We start from the raw sequence: 24,966 nt of genomic DNA on the forward strand, positions 1-24,966 counted from the left end.
TTGCCTTTGGAGAGTTCCGACACTTACTGAGTTTGCAGAAAGTACTGTATCGCACTGAACCCACTTACCTGAAGTGACTTTGGTGAAACAGAATTCTATCAACTTTTATTCCTCCATATAGGCATTCGTTAAAATGTCTAAAAATGCCTATTTTGTGTAAAATTTTAGATATTTCTATTTTCTATATTATGTTTAAAAAAAATCACTCAATCCAAACATGGTAATGATACTAATTGAAATATGTCATTCCTTTATAAGACATAATTGACATTTTCATTTAATATATACCTTATATGTCTAATTCCTTTTGAAAGCAATGTACTACATAAAACTGAACACTTGATTACCAACAAGGACAACGTTTTATTGAACAAATCTATGTACAGTACAAAAAATTTCTTGAAATGAGACACTATTGTTGATTTATTGCAGTTCAATGGCTCAGTTTTAATTTGTACTCTTATAAAATGCAAAGTAAAATAATTTAACATTCAACAAGGAAGCACAAATTTCCTTTCTTGCTGAATCTGTAATATCTTTCACATATTAACAATTCCAAAATGCATATGCAGCATTTACTCATTCTGAAAAGGTGTTTTACAGTACCAAATAAATTAAAAAATAAACACTATCATCCCTTTTAGGTTTTTCATCCATACATCAGTATTAAATCAAACATGAAAGGAGTACGGCTGAACCTTCAGTGTGATTTGAAAAGAATCACAAGTTCAATGATATAAATTATTTAAGTATTATGTAATTGGTGGTTTTAAAAAAATGAATATGGCTAAAGCCCAAAGTACCAGTGTCCTTGTCCATGGAGATTACCTTTTTTACCTCCTCCATCATATCTGAGCAGCAAAAATTCAGATTTGCTATTTTCTTGACCTTACTGACACACAGCAGAAATTTAACATTTAATTTTTTGAAGGAAATTTTTATTTAAAAATGAAGATTCTTGGTCCATGTAGGATGAATACATCCTCAAAACAGAAGAAAAGAAGAAGAATCTGAGGAATAAGAAGCAAGCTTCCTTTTCTTCTGAAGCTCAAATTAGAACTGTTGGAAGTTTATGCACCCTATAAAAGCAAAATGATGTAGGTTTATGTTTTAAAAGACAGACATAATAAAATGAACACATTCTTTCAATAGCTATTTGAGAAATATATAAACCGAGGTTAAGACAGGGTGGTCAAATAGAATTTTATAAAACATTCCTTGATTTAGTTATATATAAACCAGTTTGATCTCAGTCTTTCAGAAATAATTTTCTCTTAGCAACACAAAAGTAGAAATAAACCTCAAATTAAAGACAAATAACAAATGGAATATATTTGAAACATCTTTGCATGAACAATGGAAGTAATGAAAATGGAATACTTTGTGGGCATGGATTTATATCAGTTGTTACAACTTGTGAAAAATGTGATAAAATATTAAACTTCTGGAAAATGTACAAAGCAGAAATATTTCAAAAGACTTCACTGTCCAAATGAACCAGTTTCCAAACAGACTTTTTATTACAAGACATACTTTTAGAATGAACTAAAATAAAATTCATTACATTTTTAGTATCAAGAAATACAGAAAACATTTTTTTAGCTGACCTTAAAGAAAAGACTTTAATTATGAGCTGTGTTTAGTTACCTAAATGTAAATTCCACAGCCTAATGTAGGCTACATAACAGAAACAAATTTAAATTTGGAATGGACTTATGACCATCATTGCATAGTAGTGAATGCTGATGATAAACGAATAAAACCGGGAAATTAAAAAAAAATCATCTGATCTATCATGATCTGGAAATCCTAATAAAATATGGATGCTACCTGGAAGAAATTCCCCACTTCCATAGTAGCCTCATTGAAGAAGCTCTAATATAATAGGGTCTGATGAGATTATCTGCCTTGAACAAAGATTTTGTTATTTAGAATAACTGGAATATTTGACATTGGGACATTAGGAGATCCGTTTTGAAACAGTTTGCCTTTTTGTTATTTTTATCCCTGTTTTAGATTTACACACTATTAGGTAAAAGGAAGTCTTTAAGCATCTTCCTTTCCATAATGGACAAATGGAAAACATCTGAGAGAGTATTTTAAAAAATATTTATTTTGTTAACACTTATATTAAGTTAAAATTTTCTTAGGAAAATAACTTATCACTAAGGAAAACAATGCATGAATGTCTCTCTTATTGTGTTGTGCAAATGTTTTGTGTAACTACTGCCTTTTACATATAAAAATTATTATTCAGACCAGAGTCATCACTAATGAATAAAAAAACAGGAGTAGTATGGCTTATTTTGGAATTACCTCTCCTAATAGAATAAAATGAATGAATTCTCAACCTGATTCTTAGCCGATTTTTTGAGCCAGTTATTGTAATAGGACTGTACTTAGATAACTCATATTAATGTCTAAAGGACCTTACTATGAATCATCAAGCAGTGTCCCAACATATATACAAACAGAAATATCCCAGTGTGCTTTTACCATTATTCACATTGAATAATTTGCAATTCAGTGTTTTCCTTCAACTACAAAGCCTGTAAAGTCTTAGATTCCTTTCATCTCTCCCCAGAGTTACTGATGGTTTTTTTCCCCTATTTTATTGACACTGCTGCCCTTTAAATGTAACTAATTTATACCACAAAAGTGGTTAGTGGGAGGTTCCATCAAGAGCTTATTAGCAAAGCACTGTGGTTTTTTTTTAATTTCTTAATTTTCAATGCTGGCGTGCCATTCATTGAACTTTGACTTAATTAATCATCTGGAAACCAGTTACAATCTTTAATTGATAGCACTGTGGTGTGTTAATGTATAAGTTTCTAAATCATCACAAACCAAACAGCAGCGGTTCCTTCAACATGTTTGACCAGAAGGGAGGGGACATAATCTGATTATGCATGATGAGAAAACAAACCCCGTTTGTAGAATACAATACTTTAAATGGTTTATTATTGTAAACCAGCCCCCTCCCCACACACACTGTTTAATAACGTGTTAACTTTTCCCTTTCTGTAAGGCCACAGCGGGTTTTCTGACTAGTTGCCTAAACATGTTTCTCATATAAGCGAAACTGAACATGCTGCTGCTATTCATCATCATAAACTTGAAAATGTGGTTTTCTGGAAAACTGGTACTTTGGGAGTTTTATAATAACCCTTTTGGAGTCTAAGCCAGCACATCTCTGTGAGTTCATTCTAGAAAATGTGCTTTGTCTTTATCTTTAGTAATCCGCGACCACTCTAAAATTAAGGCCATCAGGGAAATAGCAAACTGATGATGCATTTTCTTATAGTGTTTTTTTCACACTACTGCTTGATTGATAGATCTTTTCTGAAATATTTTCATCAGGCACCTGTAAAACAGAACACATCTGTTAATTCAAGTTTTCTTGACGTTCAACCGGAATTCCAAGTCAGATTCCTGTTTAATTTACACCCTATCATTTTAAAGGATATTGCTATTAGTAGAAAGACAAGCTCTTTTTCTGATTTTCTCAATTATTTTCTGTTCTTTTTCTACTTCTATTTTTGTAACAGAGACACAGATTCACTTATTTATATTCTGGAATGCATATGAAAAATAATTCCCATCAAAATTACAACTTTTATTACATGAAACTTGGAATGAAGAAGAACTTTTGATACAGTGGAAGAAGTATAATCAAAGAATATGAAAAGCCTGTGTTCAGGTTCGGCCTTGCACAAGTTCATAGGCAAAGCCCTATGCAAATTACTTGTGAATTTCAGTAGCTTGATCTATCAAACAGGAATATTAGTATCACCTCATACTGGTTGTATGTATTAAAGGAAATAACATATGGAGTAATGCTTCACTATCTGTGCTACACAAATGTCAAGTTTTTAAATCTCAAAGATCTATAATAGTTTTATTTATGCCATTTTCTCTTTTTACAGCTATCTCTACTAAGAAGATAGAAGACTTACTTTCATCATCTGAATCAAATCCAAAGAGTGTCTGACATTTCTTTTGTGCAAGATGAGCCTCAAGTGCTTCTGCATTACAGTAGGTGGTCAGGCATTTGCCACATCTTAATCTTTTCACTGATTTTTTATACACGTTATCTTGATCAGAACAGGCATCTACTCTATCAGTCAGAAATTTTCTGCGTTTTGGCATACTAAGATACCGTTCATCAAGGTAACTGGGAGGCAATGGTCTGACATATGGTTTTGTTAAAATTAAGCCATATGAAGTATGTTCACTTGTCAGATTTGGTTTGGAAGGTGCCTGAGATACTGGCAAGGTATTGTGTTCTTGTGGTACAACACTGGGTAAAATGGAACCATTTTCTGTCCTGATTCTGTTTGTATCAATTTTCAAAGCAGGATCCGATGAAACTAAAGGTGTTTGCTCTATTTCACTATGTCCATTGACTAAATCACTACTACTACAATTATTTTCAGAATTTGGCTCTATGTCAGGCATCTTTTGGTCTATCAAGCTTATATTTGAAACAGTGTCATCAGAACGTTCATTTCCATTCTGAACTAAACTGTCTGTTTTCTTTTCCATACTTTCTATACATGTCTTTGGTTCTGTAGACTCTTTCCTTGATTTGCTAGTAGAAACTGGCAGACTAATAGTTTGTTTCTCATTACTAGATGAGTCTTTTTCCTGATGATTAGGATTTGAGTCTGTATGAACATCCCAAAGAATGGTTTCACTTGGTTGTGCAGATGATTCTGGTGTTTTACTTAAATAGTGCTGAGCTTCATGTTCATATAGCAGAGGAAGATCTTCAAAAAGCTCGTGGCATTCTGGAAAACTACACTGAGCTTGAAATAGCCTGTGACTTTTTGTGTGCTGGGCAAGCTGGAATGGCAGCTTAAATGACTCGTTGCAATTAAAATGCAAACAAAAATACACATTTGGATAGCTATGTCTATTAAGGTGGTCTATAAAATGTTGAGAATCTTCAAATTGCCTTTGACAAAATTTGCATTTTCCTTTGCTCCACTTCATTACTGTTTGTCGCACATTTAAATCAGTGGGATGTACGGTCATTGCATGTTTATTTAGAAACCCAATTCTTTTAAATATCCGGACACAGCCAAGAGCAGGACACTTAAAGTTTCCTTCTTGATCTGTGGCATATATGTCTTTTGGATGGCACACAGTTCCATTGATTTTATGAATTACTGAAGTTTCTTGATTCAGGTCATAATCATCTTCTTCATAATCACCTTCTTCATCCTCTTCCTCCTCATAATCATCCCCACATTCAGGTAAAGGCTTCAAGACATTGTTTAAGGAAGTATCAGGACTGCCATTTTCAATAACGTTTTCAATAACATCTTCTGGTACACTTATGGGAATTTCAATGAATTCAGCCACATGCTCAGGGATGACTTCTTTGTTTCCTTCACTAGAAGCAGTAAGAGTCTCTACTTGCAAATCTTTACTATCAGAATTCCCATTTTCAAATGAAATGGAAGAATTAGAACAATTTATTTCTTCCAAAGCAGTGACTTCCTGATCATCCTGTTGAGCTGCAGCAATTTGCTGCCTCTGTATCTTCTTAACATGATTCTTTAAATGCTTCTGCATAAGTCCTCTGTTTCTAAATTTCCTACCACATATTACACATGCAAAACTGCCTTTTTTCTGATGAGCCTGGGCATGCCTTACGATGTGACCACCTAGAAATTCCTTGTTACATAACATACAACGATGCCTTGGGACATTGTGATCTACTTTGGAAGTATTAAGAGCTGTAAAGTTTTTCTTCGTATTAATATGACTTTTAGGCTGCACTCCAGATACATCATCAGGATCAGTCTCTCCAGTGCTCTGATCTGTAAGAGAGTCAAACCCTTCATCCAAACCTTGCTGTTCTTCTGTCCTTTTTAGATTACCTGCATTATTTTCCAGTGTGCTTTCATTTAGAAATCTAACTACTGATTTATCACTCAATAATGCTACGCAGTTTTTCTTAATCATTACAAAGTTCCAAAATTCAGGGTCAAAAAACAATCCCTTTTTCAAAATCGGAAGCAATTCAAAACGAACACGATTTTGAACACTACTTGTGCCTTCATTATATTCTTCATCTGGACGTTTGTAAAGCTCTTCAACAGTACGATACGCTTCTAAGGAGCGCTCCAGAAAAAATATTGAGAGTGCACAAATCCTGAGGATCTCCAAATCATTTGGCAAAAAATGTGCAATTGTTTTATAAATCAGACATTTAGTTTTGGGATCATCATGAAGGTCGAGTTGCAGAGCACAACCACATATTTCGACACAAATTTGCAAGCCTTCTTCTTCAACCTGGAAAAACAAAAATATTAGTGCTACTTTTTTTTTTCCAAAAAATGGTTACATTAGTCTATCTTTAAAAAATACAACTCTTAAAAATGAAAGCTGAATAAACATAGTATTCTATTATGCAGTTTTCCATATTTAGTAGCCTTGTTTAACTCTTTAAATATATACCTTTCTCTGTTTTTAAAACTTGAGAATAATGTGGAATAGATAGCATTTTAGCTTCCAATTTATTTAATTTTCACATTTGACAAGCCCCACTATCCATAATAGAAAATGGACTTACGGTGTTTCATAAATTTATGGTGACTAAGATTTCTTAGAATTCTAGACCCCCATTTATTATTTTAGGTACAAATCTCATATTGTTTGAGAGAAGGGTCAACATTATACGTATTTTAACAGATTTATCAATTTTCCACATCAAGAAATAAACTAGGCTTAAAAAAAACTGCTTATGGGAACTTTTATTATGGTGCTATATGAAAAAATATTACTTATTTTGCTTATTAAGTAATGTTATTTATCCAGAAAGGGGGGAAATGTGGCCCACATAAAGAAAGCAGTTATAATCTTTCCAAATCTAATAAGATATATAAGGCTCAGAATAATAAGCCCCCCTGGAAGTTATCTGAATAGTACTCAAGCTTTGAAACGTTTACTGATGACTCAAGGATAATGTGCATCAGCTTTTACTTGGGAATCTTTTGTCGACCCATCTTAGTTATAATAGTGTCTCTCTAGTGGTATGGAATAATCTAAAGGCTTATTTTGACTGGAGGAGATACCATAATAATGTCTTTGACATCATATATATGTATATATGTCATACTGCCTACATATGGTATAGTATAGATTACAGGAAGCGATACTACCTTGCCAGCCTCACGTTTTCTTAGTCCTTTACATGCTGTGTAACCCTGCAGAACTACTTAGCTTTCCCACAGGCAGACCTTAACTTACCACATCTTATTTTCACTTTATCTAGCTAGTAAATTCCTCCTGATCCTCCTATTCATTCTTTTGAGAATCAGCTCTAATCTGAAGGTTTTTCTTCCCACTTATCCTGGTCTCTGCCCTGAGGTACAGTTAAAATTCCCCATTCTTTCCACCCAGAATAACTTATCTTTAAAAACCATTTTAATTTTGTTTTATAAATATCTGTGTATATGTATGTCCTCACCTCCTAACTTTGAATTCCTAAATTACAGGGGACAGTGTTTCATTTTTTATATCTCCCTATAGTTAGCATAAAAGTTGGTACATCGTAACCTCTGAATAAATGTTTGTGGAATGAGTGAAAATCGGACCTATTGCATTTACTTAGTTTGCTCCTACAAATCCATCATCTACAACTTGGAATCCTTTCTGAATTCCAACTACTTATTTCTAAATGTCAATTATAATTAGACTTTACTACCTAGATTTTTCAGATACAGCAAATTCAAAATCCATTCATTCAAAACAGAATTCCTTTTCTTTCTCCATACTTCTATCTACATCCTCTTTTTTTTTTTTTTTTTGGAGACAGAGTCTCGCACTGTTACCCAGGCTGGAGTGCAATTGCGCGATCTCGGCTCACTGCAACCTCTGCCTCCTGGGTTCAAGTAGTTCTGCCTCAGCCTCCCCAGTAGCGGTACTACAGGCATGAGCCACCACACTCGGCTAATTTTTGTATTTTTAGTAGAGACGGGGTTTCACCATGTTGGCCAGACTGGTCTCGAACTTCTGGCCTCAAGTGATCTGCCCACCTCGGAATCCCAAAATACTGGGGGTGGGCCAAAGTACTGGTGTAGGCCATCGCTCCCAGCCTATGTCCTCTATCTTGGCTCATAAAATTATAATGTATACAGATGCTCACGTTTAAAAATCTTAAGATCATCAAAAAAGAGAACAGGCTACTTCCTTACCTGAAATCTTTTGATGGTTCCAGGATATTTATGAATTTTCAATTCATTCAATGAAATGAATGAATTGTTGCATTCAGATTCCTTTAAGTATCTCCGACAATCACTCCTCTTACCACACACAGTCTCTGGCATTAGTCTCATCCTCCACCCACTTCCCCACATTTCTCTGCTACCCTTTAATGTCACCAGATGGTTGTGAAAAACAAATAATAAACTGAGGAAAAACTGCCTTGTAAACTATAAAATTCTCTACAAATGTTAGTACTATCCTCATGTCATTGAAAACCCAGCTTAAAGTATTTCCTCTGTGAACCCTTTTTAGATATGCCATCTATGTCTCCTGAACTCAAACAGTATTTATGACTCTTCACAGTACTGAGGCAATTGAATGATTTATTCCAACAAATAAGTCTTTTTAGTAGAGTATAAACTATTAAGCATCGTATTTTTAATACTTATTTCATCTTTGAATTTTCCTTTTATAATATATTCGTAGGTTTACCCCACATGTGAAAAGAAAAAAGCTCTGTGATGACTGGCAAAACCTCACTTACATTGTAAACTTTCTATAATAATATGTATCAATTTTTGGTACAAATAAGAATCATGTACAAAAATATGGATACATCTTTATTTTTTAAAATTAAGTTTTACAGGTGATTCTAATGCACATCAAATGTTAAGACATGTTCTGTAACATAGTTTTCTTCTTTTGTTGGAAGGAGAGGTTTACTTTGAGAATGCATTTGAATGATATTTCACTATTTAATAAGCATACCATGAATGCAGTTAGCAAAATACCACGAGAATATGATCACTACATGATCATACATCTAATGAGTGATGTGATAATGAATGTAATAAATGCATAAAAACATAAAAAAATTAAAATGTATTATTTAATAGACACCTCCTTATATATTTAAAAGTAACCAACATAGAGATTCAGTTTAATGGTGCTACCTAAAAGGTAAAATGGCTTTATCTTTATACTCAAAGTCCTATTGATATTTTGGGGGAAAAACTAAAAGATCTGCAGGATCCACTTTCATGTCTACGTAAGACTCATGTAGGATTGTACTCACTTGCAAGTGGCCCAAGAAAAACTTGATTCAGGACTATTTTTAGAAAGAGGTAATACATTTTTACAATTACTTCAAATAAACAATTTAAAAACTTTGTCCTTAAGTTTCAGAAACACCTCAGAATTCATTGTTCCTTTACACGTAAACAGTGGACCTAAAACTGGAACTAAATTTCTCTGTGACAGTGAACTGGTATTATCGATAGATACACCAAGTTTATTTGCAAATTAGTTAAGATTCTATAAATGGGATTTAGGATAATATTGAAAGTAACAAATTAATTATAAGAAAAAAGGTTGTAATGGAAGCAATTTCTTCCATGTTAAATTTTAAGTAACAATAAATTAGCCTCCCATGTTGAGAGTCTGCAGTTAGGACAGAGGAGAATGTAATGTATGGAAAATGAGGCCTTAAAATCCTCCTTTCCTTCAATTTTAAAATCAAATAAATTTTTTCAAAAGAGATTCAAGTGTCAGTGAACTGCCACTGAATTTTAAATTTAAGGGATCAATAGAATCTATTTACCTCATCTTTGATGATTTTCATGAAAGGAAATATGACTCTCACATTAGTTGCTGTTCTTAAAAGCTGGTAGCATTGATCTACAAAAACTTGTTTTGAAGGATTAGATTTAAGCTGTAGTTTACTCCATATGAAAATCAACTCCCTGTAAATGAAGAAAAAAAGAGAATTATCAAAAATACAGTTTATTCAAATACAGACATTAGCTATCTTTCCCTGATTCTATAGTGCCCTGGCTGGAATGTATATGAGTGTAAATATGTATTACATTCACCCCCAAGCTACTTCTGCCACCTATATGAAACTAAAAGAAGTTGGGAGAGGAAGAAATATCAGAAATCACAAATGTACAATGGTAAGGAATGAATTCCAACAATATGTTGGCATACCTAAGTTGCCTCTAGTACTGGGTCAAAACAAATTCTAATACTAATTTGCCAATACTGATATTACTTAAAAATAATAAATTCTGGCCTTTAATTAATATTTTACTTGTAAATTTCAAAACCAATGTTGTAGACTATTTATAAAGAAATGGTTCATACTTTTCATTTTCAATTTATTAAGACATCAAAAGTTCTAAAGATTAAAACTGTAAGTATGTTATAGTATTGATTCTGAAATAGTATGTTTCAGATATCATACGTTTAAACAGACAGGCTATGGACCATTTGAACTATTTCATACATAGATTCTTTTCTCTAATACAGCCACTGTTATTTGATGCACAAGCCTAAGAGCAGTGGGTTTTGAGACAAAGGCAAATCATATGATAGAGCTGATATATTTCAATATCACATTTTAGCAAATTAGAATTCTTCAAAACATTTCATAAAAGTGTACAAAGCATCAAAATCTAAAATTATTAAAATAATTAATGAAAATATTTTTTTAAAGTGATGAACACATACTTTGAGCTCAGCACATACAGGTATTAAGTCTAAGGACGGCTTGATTACCACCGTGAGGGTGCACATAGTCTACTTAGACACTACAGAAAGCACAAAACAGCAAATGACAGCAAGCAGCATACGAGAAGTAAAACCAACATTCCACTTCCATTTCATGCTAGCTATTTATTAAGTTTCAGTCCACTATCCCCCCTTTTTTTTGCACTCATACTCTTTTAGAATTCTCTTGAGGTTTCATACCTTCCTACCGCATCTCTAGCTTTTACTGCTTTCCAGTTTTCATGCCTGGGTATTTCAATTTATATTGCTTTCCATCACCTTAACCCACTCAGAACTAATCATATTCCTGCAAAATTGATGATTTTTTCTAGATAGTCAGTGACACTAAACATTCCTCTATCCTCGTCTGGTTCTAACCTGTTTATCTTGCAGTGTCTTTACATTTCAAGTATACTTTTTCTCTCAGCTGTATCACTCTTTCTCAATGTTACCCTTTTAGGCCCTTTAATTTTACACATGTATTTCTACAGTGGTTTCTAACCTGATCTGTTTTCAGCCTTCCTGATCACATTTCATTTAGTACTTATGCTCTAAAGTTAACAGCAATAGAAATGTGGGTTTTAGAGTTAGGAGTTTCAGGATTTGAATCTTAGGAACTCCTTACTCTCAGCTAAACTGCTTTATTTATTCTCACTTTTGTTTATACTGACTGCTGTACTTGGAAAGTACTTCATGCCTAAGATGAGCTTAGCTTTCAAAGGCCTTATCAAGTATCTCTTCAGGAAAGCCTTCATGAATACCCCAAACTAAAGTGATACCTAGTTCAGAAAAGATCCCTCGCCTATCATATGCTTCCTTGTTTATATTTTTTAGGTCCTACCTATTTCCCCAACCCTTAATATATTGTAAATATATACAATGACACATTGTTTAGTGGATGCAGTGGCAAGAACATGGAATTAAGAGACCTAAATCTCAATACAGCATTATACACTAGCTGGAGTGGCACACCCAGTTCAGTGAGTCACCCTTTTCTAGGAAAAGCCCTAAAACACAAAGGTAGAAGGCCAGTGGCCATGTCTCCTGTGTGACCCTCCTCTGCATTCCCCTTCAGATATTACTTCAGGGGTGGGAAAGTGATCCCAGTCAGGCTAGTCAGAATCTCTGGGATGTTCTCAACTCTAAACTATTAAGCTTGGGGTTTGCTGATGTTCCTGCTGGTCTGCAGCAAGAGAGACTGAAGCCAAATGACAGAAAATAAACAGATTTTGAAAAACATTATCAATCTCAGTGTCCCTGGTAGCAGTTACCTTTGAGAACCACCTGTGGCCTTCCATGTAGCTTTCATGTAGCCCGTACTGCACCCTAAATATTGTCCTATACTAGTTAGGCACAGATGCTATCACTTGCAAACTAGTACAAATTCCAACTCCATTTCTTACTAGCTGTATGACTGTTACCTCTTTTATATACAGTTTTCTTATACATAAAGGTTGGGATTATTCCTATTCAGCATCTTTATCCAAAGAATTAAGAGAGAGAATTGAAACACCTAGGTGAAATGTCTGGCATATACTTCCCCTAAATGCTGAAAGCCTGTAATATGTACACTGCAATATCCTAGTAAGTTTGCCAAGAGAAGGCTACCACTATGGATTTTTGCTTTAAAGCAGGCAAAGCAGAAATCTTAGGATAGTGTTATGAAGCTCCATTTTGACTGGATTTACAACATGGGATCTTAGGTGTTAGTTGTACAGTGGATTCTGAAGGAAAACAAAAAACAACAATGAAAAACATCCTGAAAACCATTGATAGTCTTTTAGAAGACCAAAAGAGCAGGTTTAATGAAGCTTATGCACGTCTTCTTTTATTCAATGTGTGCGTTGGAAAACACAGCACATTTCTCAGGTAACTAATACAAGACCCTATTAACTACTAATATTACCATTAAGTCATCTACTTTCTGAGGAAAACCTATATAATGAGGTCAGTTACCCTTACAATGCAGGTTTTTTTTTTTTTTTTCAAACTTGACCCATTTATTTTAAGTAACTTTAATATAGCAGAGGCTGGAAGACTGCCTAAGTTTGAATCTTGGCTTCACTAGTTACTAGCTGAATGGCTTGAACACAGTATTGAATGGCTTGAACACAGTATTATCTCCATAAGCTTGCTGGGTTAAATGACATATGCATATATAAAGCAAAGAATATAGGAAGCACTCAGCAAATATTTGCGGCTACTATTATTATTAATGATTGTGAAAGAGAAATGGGTTTAGCAACTTGCCCCATTGGCTTGGGATACAGCAAAACTGTGGATCTGGTTCTGTTCACACAGAGGGAAGACAAATGACAAGCTGACTCATAGGCAAGGCCAGGATGAAATGGACAGCACAGACTTTGGAGGCTGAAAAGAATCCTGCTCGTCAAATTACAGTGAAAATTAACTTTTAGAAGGAAGAAAAGGGACTTTAACATTCAGAAATATAGAAAAGAGGTAGAAGAAATAAGAGGGTAGGCCATCAGAACACACACTACTAAGAAGGAAGGGACAAAAAGAAGGCTAAAGACTCCTTTTTGGTTAGGCAGCTGGAGACACTGAGCTTGTATTCTTAGAAGGTGCCTGTGGCCAGGAGCTGGAAGATAGGCATTGTAGTATTTTTAAGGTCCTTCCCTAAACAGTAGAAATGGGTTACCAATAGAAGAAGAAAATAAAATGTATTTTTCTTTTCTTTTTTTTTTTGTGTGTGTGTGTATGTATACTTGTTTCTAGTTATTTATGAGTATATTACAATGAAAGAAAGAAAGTTACCCTGTTTAAATAGTGTGATATAGCTCAGGGCAGAGAACATTCCTATTCCCATAGGAAAAGATCTATTATAACTGTCATGACTGTTTTCAGTTTCCAAATAACCACATATCAAAAAATGATAATACTTCAAAAATTACAGTTATATGCAGTGTAACATTTCAGTGAACAGCAGAATGTGTATACAACAGTGGTCACATAAGATTATAACATCATTTTTACTGTACTTTTTCTATATTTAGATATGTTTGCATAGACAAATACCATTGTGTTATAACTGCCTATAGCATTTAGTACAGTAACACTGCCATACAGGTTTGTAGCCTAGAAGCAGTAGGCTACGTCATACAGCCTAGATTGCAGTAGGATGTACCATCTAGGTTTGTACCTCTACAATAGTCACACAAGGAAATTGCCTATTGACATAATACTTAGAATATATCCCCATCATTAGGTGCTGCATAACTGTATATAAGGGCATATGTATGTCTTACCACTACCTCCTAATCCCTTTCTCTATTTGAAATTCCAATTTACATGGTATAATTTTAAATAAAAATTAGCATAATCTAACTAAAGGTATATTGTAACCCCTAGAAAACAAATTTACCTGTTTCCAGATCCAGGTCTGCTACTAACTAGCTATTTGACTCTTATCTCTGAGTTTGAAGATTTTAATCTATAAAACAAGAATAGGGCCAGGCACGGTGGCTCATGCCTGTAATCCCAGCACTTTGGGAGGCTGAGGAGGGCAGATTTACTTGAGCCCAAGGAGTCTGAAACCAACCTGGGCAAAATGGTGAATCCCCGTCTCTACAAAACAAACAAATTATCTGGGCGTGGTCGCACACATCTGTAGTCCCAGCTACTGAGGAGGCTGAGGCAGGAAAATCACTTGAGCCCAGGAAGTTGAGGCTGCAGTGAGCTCTGATCGCACCACTGTATTCTAGCCTGAGTGACAGAATGAAACCCTGTCTCCAAAAACAAAAACAAAAACTAACCAAGAATACTGAAGCATTATGATTTGCAGCTATATGCCTTCAAGCTATTGTTTTAAGTATTTGAGAATTTAAAAAAATTTTTATAGCCCATGATCATTTCAGAGTATTATGTTTAGCAAATGAAACCTAGTTTTCTGTTAAGAATATAATGAAACAGCAAAGTGGTAAGAGTTTTGTGTGTTTATGTGTGTATATGGGTGTACTGGAGTCGAGGAAACAGAAATTCTTAATAGCCCCTGAAGAGTGTTTTTATTTTAGGTACCTAAAAACACTCATATTACATTTTAAATTACATGACTGCTAGGTAAACCTGCTGCTTCATATATTCTAGCAACTTTTAAATGTTTTAAAACTCAGACTCCAAATTAAAATTTAATTTCAAACCATTGCTTCATTATAGCACATCCCTTAAACATTTACACTATCAGTTTAGTGGCACATTATCATTTTCTTTTTAAATTCTCTAGTTCTTAGAATCTACTATTGTTCCTTGCACAATCAATATTTTTTAAAGTAGCTTGACATTTTCACACAATTTAAAAAACAAAGTTCAAACTGCAATTTTCTTTCTGTTGCCCATCTTACCATTTCAATTTCTTTATTTACGAACACTTACCAGGTACAGTACATATCCCCATTCTGGAGCTGTGGAATAAGAAAGGATTCACAGAGTTGCAAGGCTAACATAGTTTTGCCTTCTTTTTCGGCATTACAGATGATATCAATTCCACTCTTACAATCAGTTTTCAATAAATGCTGTAAGAGGAAAAGAGAAATCAGTTCATATCATTAAAAGTATCTAAGAAGCTAGTTGCAATAAATGTTTAAACATTCAAAATAAATTACTTAGATTTCTAGTTTTCTTCTACAAAGACAATGATGACTTGTACAGAAATATTTTCATGGTTACATAGTTTCACTGTACAGCACCTACATTTTACAATGACTACTTTTAATCTCATTAATGTCGACAACCTATAGGTACATATGATCCATATTAGGAAAAGATTAATTCCTTCACCTTAAGAAACAAAATAAACATGAGCATTTTACCTCTAGTACTTTATTTTAAAGGCAAGATCATAATGCTTCTTGGGTTTTTTTTTTTTTTTTTTTTTTTACTCCTGGCAAGCTGTGAGCTTGTTGACTTTTATTTGACCTCTTCTCCATCACATCAAAAGTGCAATGTGAATAATACTTATTAATGAGTATATTTTATTGAGTTCATCATTTGTTAATATCAGATTTTGACTAATTCAACATGACCTTAAGTTATGGTGCCAAAAGAAAACACATCTAGATAATGTAATCCTTAAATCTTTGGCATTACTGTAAAAGGAATTTAACAACAACAGTGGGCTACTATTTTTTTTTGTTTTTTTTTTGTTTTTTTTTGGCAGGGTTAAAATGGTAATAGGCAAAAATAGTCTCAAACAATACCTCCCGGAATAGCTGATCTTCTACAGGTGACATAAACAGACATGTGAAGAGTGCTTGATGGAAGTATAAGTCTTTACTGATTTCTGGGTGATTTATACAAGATTTAATAAGAGCCATTGCTTCGGGTATGCGTTCACAAGCAATTAGGTATCTGGCACGTAGTTCAAAGAACAGTGGATTTTCAGAACTTAAATATTTGTTCACTATATTAAAAAGAAAACAGACTCTATTACTCTCAAGAAAAGATTCTCTCAAACTTTGTTCTTTGAAACTTTACCACTAAAATATGGTTTCTAATTAGATTTAACTACTTAAATAGCATTTTCCTTAGTAGGAGTTTATTTGTGAAAAGAATATTCAGTTATATGGTTGGAAAAAGGAAAATAAGAGTGACACCAAAACAGTGCTCAAGAAATATTTGTTGATTTCTTCTCAGTCTAAAAAGTAAATAACAGAAACAAAATTTTAAAAGAAAAAAATTTTTCTTCTTTCAGTTCATTAATATGTTAAAATATGTTCCAAGTAACATGGGTCTGTGTCTTTTTAGTCTAAGATTACATACTTTATCTTCTTACTGCTCAATATTTTCTTTAAGATTAAAAGGCTGAATCCTAATCTGTCACATTAAAACCATGTTAGTTCACATTAATTATAGAGATGTAATCTGAATTAATGAAAAAGTTGAATCACAAGAAAAATATATTTTATTTAAAGATAAAATTAATCCAAAAGTAGTGCCAAATAGGACTGCTTATTAATATACATTTATGTATCACTAAGGATAATTACTAATTAATACTTTACACAATTTTAAAATATATAAACACCATTAGCTACATAACTTTATTTAGACCTAACAACAACCTTATGATGGGTATTATGATACTAGCTTTATAGATTGCAAAACTGAGTCTCAGAGAGGTCAAATGACTTGCCCAAGGACAAATAATTAAGTGGCAGAGCAGGAACTGGAACCCATATTTTTATGATTTTGAATCCAGAAGTATTTTAATTACTTATATTTAATCAGTAGCTTCTAAAGTGCTTACAAATGTTTTATTTTGGCTTAAAAATTTGTCTTGCAATTCTGTTTACAATATATGATACTGACTTGTATAGTTAATGCAAAGATAACTTCACTCTGGTCTTTCCCCTAATCATCACCAACTAGAGAAAAGTCATCCATATCAATGAGGCTCTAAGAGCAGCTTTTCCCAAAGTGTGAGGTATGCTAGTATAGGTATCAAAGGAGTATTTATTATTTTAATGTAATTCCCAGCCTAAAAGGTCATCAGCCCTCAGACCAACCAACAACAGGTTTATTCTAGATTCTACGAGTGAAGCCTAAATCTATCCCTTAAAAGCTCAAACTTTCTTCTCCCCTGTCCTCACTTCTCTTGAAGCTCTGTCTTTGTCTAGCTTCTTCCCCTCTGGGCACATGCAGTCTTCTCCTAATTTTCTCCAGTCTGTCACCCTTGCCTTTCCTGTATTTGACTCTTCATACTTCTTCATACTTCTTCAGCTGAGGAACTCAGCTTCAACTCTCTCCCTTTTCATTTTTTTTTTTTTCTTTTTTTTTAACTCCCTTTCCAAGATCCACACCTCAAACACCAGTGTTCTTTTTACCCCTTGGGTTCTTCATAACACTGTCACATATACCTTAGCCCTATCCTCCTAGTCTTGTCCCACCTCCCATCCCTTCAAAGCTCCTCCTCCACTTAACTGCATTCACAATCCACCCTAACCCCTTAACCTGTGACTAACAGAAATAACCTGCTTAACAAAATCTGTGGAATGAAATGTCTTTTTCACAAAACCAAGGTCTAACTGGTTCCAGGGTTGGGAGGTCTTGTTTTTTTCCCATTGGCTGTCTCATAACTAAACTCCATTGGCTCTCTCCACATTTTTAAATGTTTTCTACACTTTTGTGCTTATTCACTGTTACTGAGCTTACACTCTACAGTTTTAGTGATTCAAAATGTTCTGAGGTTCAGGAATAATGTGGGGAACATTTTAAAAAAGAATTAACTAACAGCAGTTGACAAAGCCTCCTGCCTTGAAAGAAAAATTTGGCCTACAAAGGACCACTGTTAAATCAGATTGGACAGGAGGTAATATCAAAGAAATATGCAGGTAGTAAGGGTATGAGACAAAACTTCTAATTCATGAAGTTTGGGAAATACTGCTCTAGAGTACTTGGAATTCAAATTTATTCATTCAGTTAGTCACTTATTCATTCACACATTCATCACGTGGTCATTCATTCAATCCACAAATACTTATATTAAGCATCTACTCTGTACCAAGCACTGGGCTAGCTACAGGATATGCACTAGTAGTGACAAAAATTCAGAGTTCCAGCCCTCATGAAGTTTCCTGTGTAAGGGAAGGGAGATTCCATATGCTTTCATGAAAAGCAGACTTTTTGTTTCTTAAAAAACAGAAAAAGATGTTCCTACTTAAACAGATTTTAAAAATATAACTGAAGTGACAAAAATACACTCTCTGTAAATAAGTAACATCTAGTAGATGTGTTACCACTCAGAATTTCCATTTCGAGAAATAAATGTACCGATCCGGGTGTCAGAAGTCACTTTGGGCCAGGTTAGAAAAACACTGTTCATGTGAAAATACATCACTCCCATTATTCAGTATTATAAAATGAAGAAAAATAACTATTACTGCTCTAGTTAGTAAATGAAAGTGTATTTGCTTCTCACAAATGTTGGTTTGATTTTGAATCTCCTGAAGTACCTATCTCCTGAGATGCTGGCTGAGCTTTAAGGACAGCTTGCAACACTGGATCTTCCCATGGGCCACCATCTCTAATGATTCGAGTCACCAGTTCCAGATTCACATTTCCATATCTGCGGAGGTGATTCTGGCATTCCTAGGAGAGAAAAATCATTTTGGCTCTGTGAATTTAAAGGGGTTAAAAACTAAACTTGATCATCATTGTCAGTAAAATGACTGATGGCCAGTGAGGCAGCTATTAAATTATAAAAGAGAAAGGGTTACTACTGTAACCTAAGTAGGGTGTCAAAACCCCATGAACACAAATAGGCTTTAATGCCAAAGGTTATACAGCAGTATCTGTATAATTGGACTTAGAAAATCCCAAACAGGGATGACGTGTAACCTAAGGGACACATCATTTCTAGGAAAAGAACCAGGTTGCAAAAAAATGAAAAATGTTCAGTTAAATTTATATAAAGGTTCATAAAGTTCCTCTTAACAATGGCAGGCAAGAGCCTGACAAAAAAAAAAGTGGTACGGCAGGGGGTGTGGGGTGCCTGCTAAATGTACAGTCTCTCTCTGGCTGGCAGGTAGACAAAGTCTCCTGTCCTGATCCCAAATATATAATCTAAGTCGTGGTAGAAGGCTGGAAGATGGAGATTCTATTTCCCTTTGTTGGATAGTTAGATTTGCAGTTTTGGGATTAAAAAAATGACAGGTTAAAGAAATAAATCTATAAATAAGTAAATCCAACCTCTGCTTTGGATTTAAAATAAAGATGTATTGTTAAGTTGGGCAATAGCTGTGAATTTGTCCACACATTTTCTGGGTTTTTAAAAAAAGGTATTTGAAATGTTTTTTTCAGAGAATCTGCTTGGACTTGTGATATGAAATTTGTAACAAGTCTGTAAGCAATGAATCTTAGTTTATTGAATTTATAAATCTCATTATTAGATTTAGATTTATAAGCTTTGTTTAGTTTGATTATGCTTTCTGATTAATTACATACTTTGTTAAATATTGTTGTTTTTTTTTTTTTGAGATGGAATCTCTCTTTGTTGCCCAGGCTGGAGTGCAGTGGCGTGATCTTGGCTCACTGCAACCTCTGCCTCCTGGGTTCAAGTGATACTCCTGCCTCAGCCTCCCAAGTAGCTGGGACTACAGGCTCGTGTCACCATGCCCAGCTATTATTTGTATTTTTAGTAGAGACAGGGTTTCACCATGTTAGCCAGGACAGTCTCGATCTCTTGCCCTCGTGATCCGCCCACCTCGGCCTCCCAGAGTGCTGGGATTACAGGCATGAGCCACCGTGTCCGGCCAAGGTATTGTTTTTTAAAATGGTTCAGAGAATCGAATTTGACAATTTAAAAAGATTAACTGAATATCTAGTAAAAGTATTATTTTCAAAAATGCATAAATAGAGCTTAAAGTGTTAAGAAAAAAACTAGATGTAGAAACTGGCAATGTTAAAAAAAAAAAAAGTGAGTATTGTACATCAATCAAAACACAAGCAACTGCCAGAATTCTGTGCTCACAAAATCTCTCAGATATTAAAATCTCTCAGATATTAGTAGCAGTTATAAAGTAAAGCTTCAGAATTTAAAAAACATATCTTCACAAATGTTACTTATTAGACGAATCAAGGCTACATATTCAAAGTGGCTACAAACACTTTGCTTTCATAATTTGCTGAGATTATATAGTGATTTATATATGCCACATTGCATTCCTGGTTAAAATAGACAAGAGGTTTTACTTGTTTTATGAGAGAATAAAGTAGTAGAAGAAATCAAGCTTTAAAATAAAGAATCATTCAGTCAAGTAAAAACATCACTTGTAAATAGTCAAACGTTATGAAAATAAGTATCTTCTAAAAGGTATTTAAGGTTGGTCCCAAATTAAGCAATCAAGCAAACAAAAATCCTACAAACAATGGGCAAGTTACTTAACCTCTCTGCTCTATCAGTCAATTCCTCTGTCAAATGGATACTAAAACACCTACTTCATAGGATTGTTGTGAGGGTGAAGTAATGGTATACGGAGAGTGCTTGGAACAATGCCTAGCACCTCGGAAGCGCTCAAAAGACATTAGCTATTATTTCTTCTAGTATTTTAACAGTTTAAATAAATACTTTAGGGCATTTAATTTCCTTGGCATGAAATTAATTACTGCATTTCCACATGTCAGCATGTTAAAGCATTCATTAAATATGTGGTAAATATAAAGGTATGAATTTAACATACATAGAACATTGTAATACAGATTCTTCGCAACAGCTTCATGGGTAAAAACAAAGATCAACTGAAACCTCCCAAGGTAAGCAAGGTAGCAAGCTCCCAAATTACTCTAGACATACAGGTTACTGCCCCGAAAATTCAACGACTGTAAGCTATCTTTTGGTCCAATCAAAGCACAAGAAATAAGGTAAGTTGGACACTAGTCCCTGAGTCATTGGTGAGCTTAGTTCTGCTGCTCAGCCATGGGACAATCCATCTTTCTAGTTGTCTAATGATAGGTGCGGCATCAGTCAGTGCTATGGGACATAGAAGTGGACTTAGGACTAAGTCAAGATGTATTTCCAACTTCCTAAAGTTAGCTGAAAATAAGAAACACTTGGAGCTCTTTTTAAAAAACAGATTCGTAGGACCTAATTTAGACCTACTGAATCAGAATTTCTAGGGGAAAGCCCTGATAATTTGAATATTTAACAACTCCCACCCACAGGCAACTTTGGGACACTTTTAAAATTACACCTCCCACATTTAGTGTATACTCCCATAAATGATTACATAATGGGGGGGGCGGGGCAAGATGGCCAAATAGGAACAGCTCCAGTCTCCAACTCCCAGCGCGAGCAACACAGAAGACCGGTGATTTCTGCATTTTCAACTGAGGTACTGGGGTCATCTCACTAGGGAGTGCCGGACAATCGGTGCTGGTCAGCTGCTGCAGCCCGACCAGCCAGAGCTGAAGCAGAGCGAGGCATCGCCTCACCTGGGAAGCACAAGGGGGAAGGGAATCCCTTTTCCTAGCCAGGGGAACTGAGACACACAACACCTGGAAAATCGGGTGACTCCCACCCCAATACTGCGCTTTAAGCAAGCGGGCACACCAGGAGAATATATCCCACACCTGGCCGGGAGGGTCCCACACCCACGGAGCCTTCCTCATTGCTAACACAGCAGTCTGCCATCTAACCCCAAGGCAGCAGCAAGGCTGGGGGAGGGGCGCCTGCCATTGCTGAGGCTTAAGTAGGTAAACAAAGCCGCTGGGAAGCTCGAACTGGGTGGAGCTCACAGCAGCTCAAGGAAACCTGCCTGTCTCTGTAGACTCCACCTCTGGGGACAGGGCACAGTTAACAACAACAACAAAAGCAGCAGGAACCTCTGCAGACGCAAACGACTCTGTCTGACAGCTTTGAAGAGAGCAGTGGATCTCCCAACACGGAGGTTGAGATCTGAGAAGGGACAGACTGCCTGCTCAAGTGGGTCCCTGACCCCTGAGTAGCCTAACTGGGAGACATCCCCCACTAGGGGCAGTCTGACACCCCACACCTCACAGGGTGGAGTACACCCCTGAGAGGAAGCTTCCAAAGTAAGAATCAGACAAGTACATTTGCTGTTCAGCAATATTCTATCTTCTGCAACCTCTGCTGCTGATACCCAGGCAAACAGGGTCTGGAGTGGACCTCAAGCAATCTCCAACAGACCTACAGCTGAGGGTCCTGACTGTTAGAAGGAAAACTATCAAACAGGAAGGACACCTATCCCTAAACCCCATCAGTACGTCACCATCATCAAAGACCAGAGGCAGATAAAACCACAAAGATGGGGAAAAAGCAGGGCAGAAAAGCTGGAAATTCAAAATATAAGAGCGCATCTCCCCCTGCAAAGGAGCGCAGCTCATCGCCAGCAACGGATCAAAGCTGGTCAGAGAATGACTTTGATGAGATCAGAGAAGAAGGCTTCAGTCCATCAAACTTCTCAGAGCTAAAGGAGGAATTACGTACCCAGCGCAAGAAAATAAAAATCTTGAAAAAAGAGTGGAAGAATTGACAGCTAGACAGCTAGAATTAATGCAGAGAAGGTCATAAACGAAATGACAGAGATGAAAACCATGACACGAGAAATATGTGACAAATGCACAAGCTTCAGTAACCGACTCGATCAACTGGAAGAAAGAGTATCAGCGATTGAGGATCAAATGAATGAAATGAAGCGAGAAGAGAAACCAAAAGAAAAAAGAAGAAAAAGAAATGAACAAAGCCTGCAAGAAGTATGGGATTATGTAAAAAGACCAAATCTACGTCTGATTGGGGTGCCTGAAAGTGAGGGGGAAAATGGAACCAAGTTGGAAAACACTCTTCAGGATATCATCCAGGAGAACCTCCCCAACCTAGTAGGGCAGGCCAACATTCAAATTCAGGAAATACAGAGAACGCCACAAAGATACTCCTCCAGAAGAGCAACTCCAAGACACATAATTGCCAGATTCACCAAAGTTGAAATGAAGGAAAAAATCTTAAGGGCAGCCAGAGAGAAAGGTCGGGTTACCCACAAAGGGAAGCCCATCAGACTAACAGCAGATCTCTCGGCAGAAACTCTACAAGCCAGAAGAGAGTGGGGGCCAATATTCAACATTCTTAAAGAAAAGAATTTTCGGCCGGGCGCGGTGGCTCAAGCCTGTAATCCCAGCACTTTGGGAGGCCGAGACGGGCGGATCACGAGGTCAGGAGATCGAGACCATCCTGGCTAATACGGTGAAACCCCGTCTCTACTAAAAAATACAAAAAACTAGCCGGGCGACGAGGCGGGCGCCTGTAGTCCCAGCTACTCGGGAGGCTGAGACAGGAGAATGGTGTGAACCCGGGAGGCGGAGCTTGCAGTGAGCTGAGAGCCGGCCACTGCACTCCAGCCTGGGTGGCAGAGCAAGACTCCGTCTCAAAAAAAAAAAAAAAAAAAAAAAAAAAGAAAAGAATTTTCAACCCAGAATTTCATATCCAGTCAAACTAAGTTTCATAAGTGAAGGAGAAATAAAATCCTTTACAGATAAGCAAATGCTTAGAGATTTTGTCACTACCAGGCCTGCCTTACAAGAGACCCTGAAGGAAGCCCTAAACATGGAAAGTAACAACCGGTACCAGCCATTGCAAAAACATGCCAAAATGTAAAGACCATCGAGGCTAGGAAGAAACTGCATCAACTAACGAGCAAAATAACCAGTTAATATCATAATGGCAGGATCAAGTCCACACATAACAATATTAACCTTCAATGTAAATGGACTAAATGCTCCAATTAAAAGACACAGACTGGCAAACTGGATAAAGAGTCAAGACCCATCAGTCTGCTGTATTCAGGAGACCCATCTCACATGCAGAGATATACATAGGCTCAAAATAAAGGGATGGAGGAACATCTACCAAGCAAATGGAGAACAAAAAAAAGCAGGGGTTGCAATCCTAGTCTCTAATTAAACAGACTTTAAACCATCAAAGATCAAAAGAGACAAAGAAGGGCATTACATAATGGTAAAGGGATCAATTCAACAGGAAGAGCTAACTCTCCTAAATATATATGCACCCAATACAGGAGCACCCAGATTTATAAAGCAAGTCCTTAGAGACTTACAAAGAGACTTAGACTCCCATACAATAATAATGGGAGACTTCAACAATCCACTGTCAACATTAGACAGATCAACGAGACAGAAAGTTAACAAGGATATCCAGGAATTGAACTCATCTCTGCACCAAGTGGACCTAATAGACATCTATAGAACTCTCCACCCCAAATCAACAGAATATACATTCTTCTCAGCACCACATTGCACTTATTCCAAAATTGACCACATAATTGGAAGTAAAGCACTCCTCAGCAAATGTAAAAGAACAGAAATTATAACAAACTGTCTCTCAGACCACAGTGCAATCAAACTAGAACTCAGGACTAAGAAACTCAATCAAAACCGCTCAACTACATGGAAACTGAACAACCTGCTCCTGAATGACTACTGGGTACATAACGAAATGAAAGCAGAAATAAAGATGTTCTTTGAAACCAATGAGAACAAAGACATAACATACCAGAATCTCTGGGACACATTTAAAGCAATGTGTAGAGGGAAATTTATAGCACTAAATGCCCACAAGAGAAAGCAGGAAAGATCTAAAATTGACACCCTAACATCACAATTAAAAGAACTAGAAAGGCAAGAGCAAACACGTTCAAAAGCTAGCAGAAGGCAAGAAAT

The 24,966-nt window shown here is 35.8% G+C and overlaps 1 protein-coding gene across 6 annotated transcripts in view; it reads right to left on the reverse strand.

The window, feature by feature from the left end:
• Positions 1–343: 343 nt before the first annotated feature.
• The window catches only part of ZNF654 (zinc finger protein 654), a 90,347-nt gene continuing 65,724 nt past the window's right edge, over positions 344–24,966 (reverse strand). For 2 of the 6 annotated variants that reach the window (XM_033211580.1, XM_033211583.1), the window contains 6 exons: positions 18,732–18,867; positions 15,978–16,180; positions 15,154–15,293; positions 9,818–9,959; positions 3,957–6,303; positions 344–3,364 (listed from right to left, as the gene is read on the reverse strand). In XM_033211580.1, coding sequence (XP_033067471.1) covers positions 3,357–3,364; positions 3,957–6,303; positions 9,818–9,959; positions 15,154–15,293; positions 15,978–16,180; positions 18,732–18,867 — 2,976 coding nt within the window. In that variant the 3' untranslated portion in view covers positions 344–3,356. The remainder of the gene's footprint in view (positions 3,365–3,956; positions 6,304–9,817; positions 9,960–15,153; positions 15,294–15,977; positions 16,181–18,731; positions 18,868–24,966) is intronic. The other 4 variants (XM_033211584.1, XM_033211582.1, XM_033211581.1 and 1 more) reach the window with 2 other exon arrangements.

Source organism: Trachypithecus francoisi, unplaced genomic scaffold (genome assembly GCF_009764315.1).
Source record: "Trachypithecus francoisi isolate TF-2019V2 unplaced genomic scaffold, Tfra_2.0 Lachesis_group0, whole genome shotgun sequence".
NCBI classification, from domain to species: Eukaryota; Metazoa; Chordata; class Mammalia; order Primates; family Cercopithecidae; genus Trachypithecus; species Trachypithecus francoisi.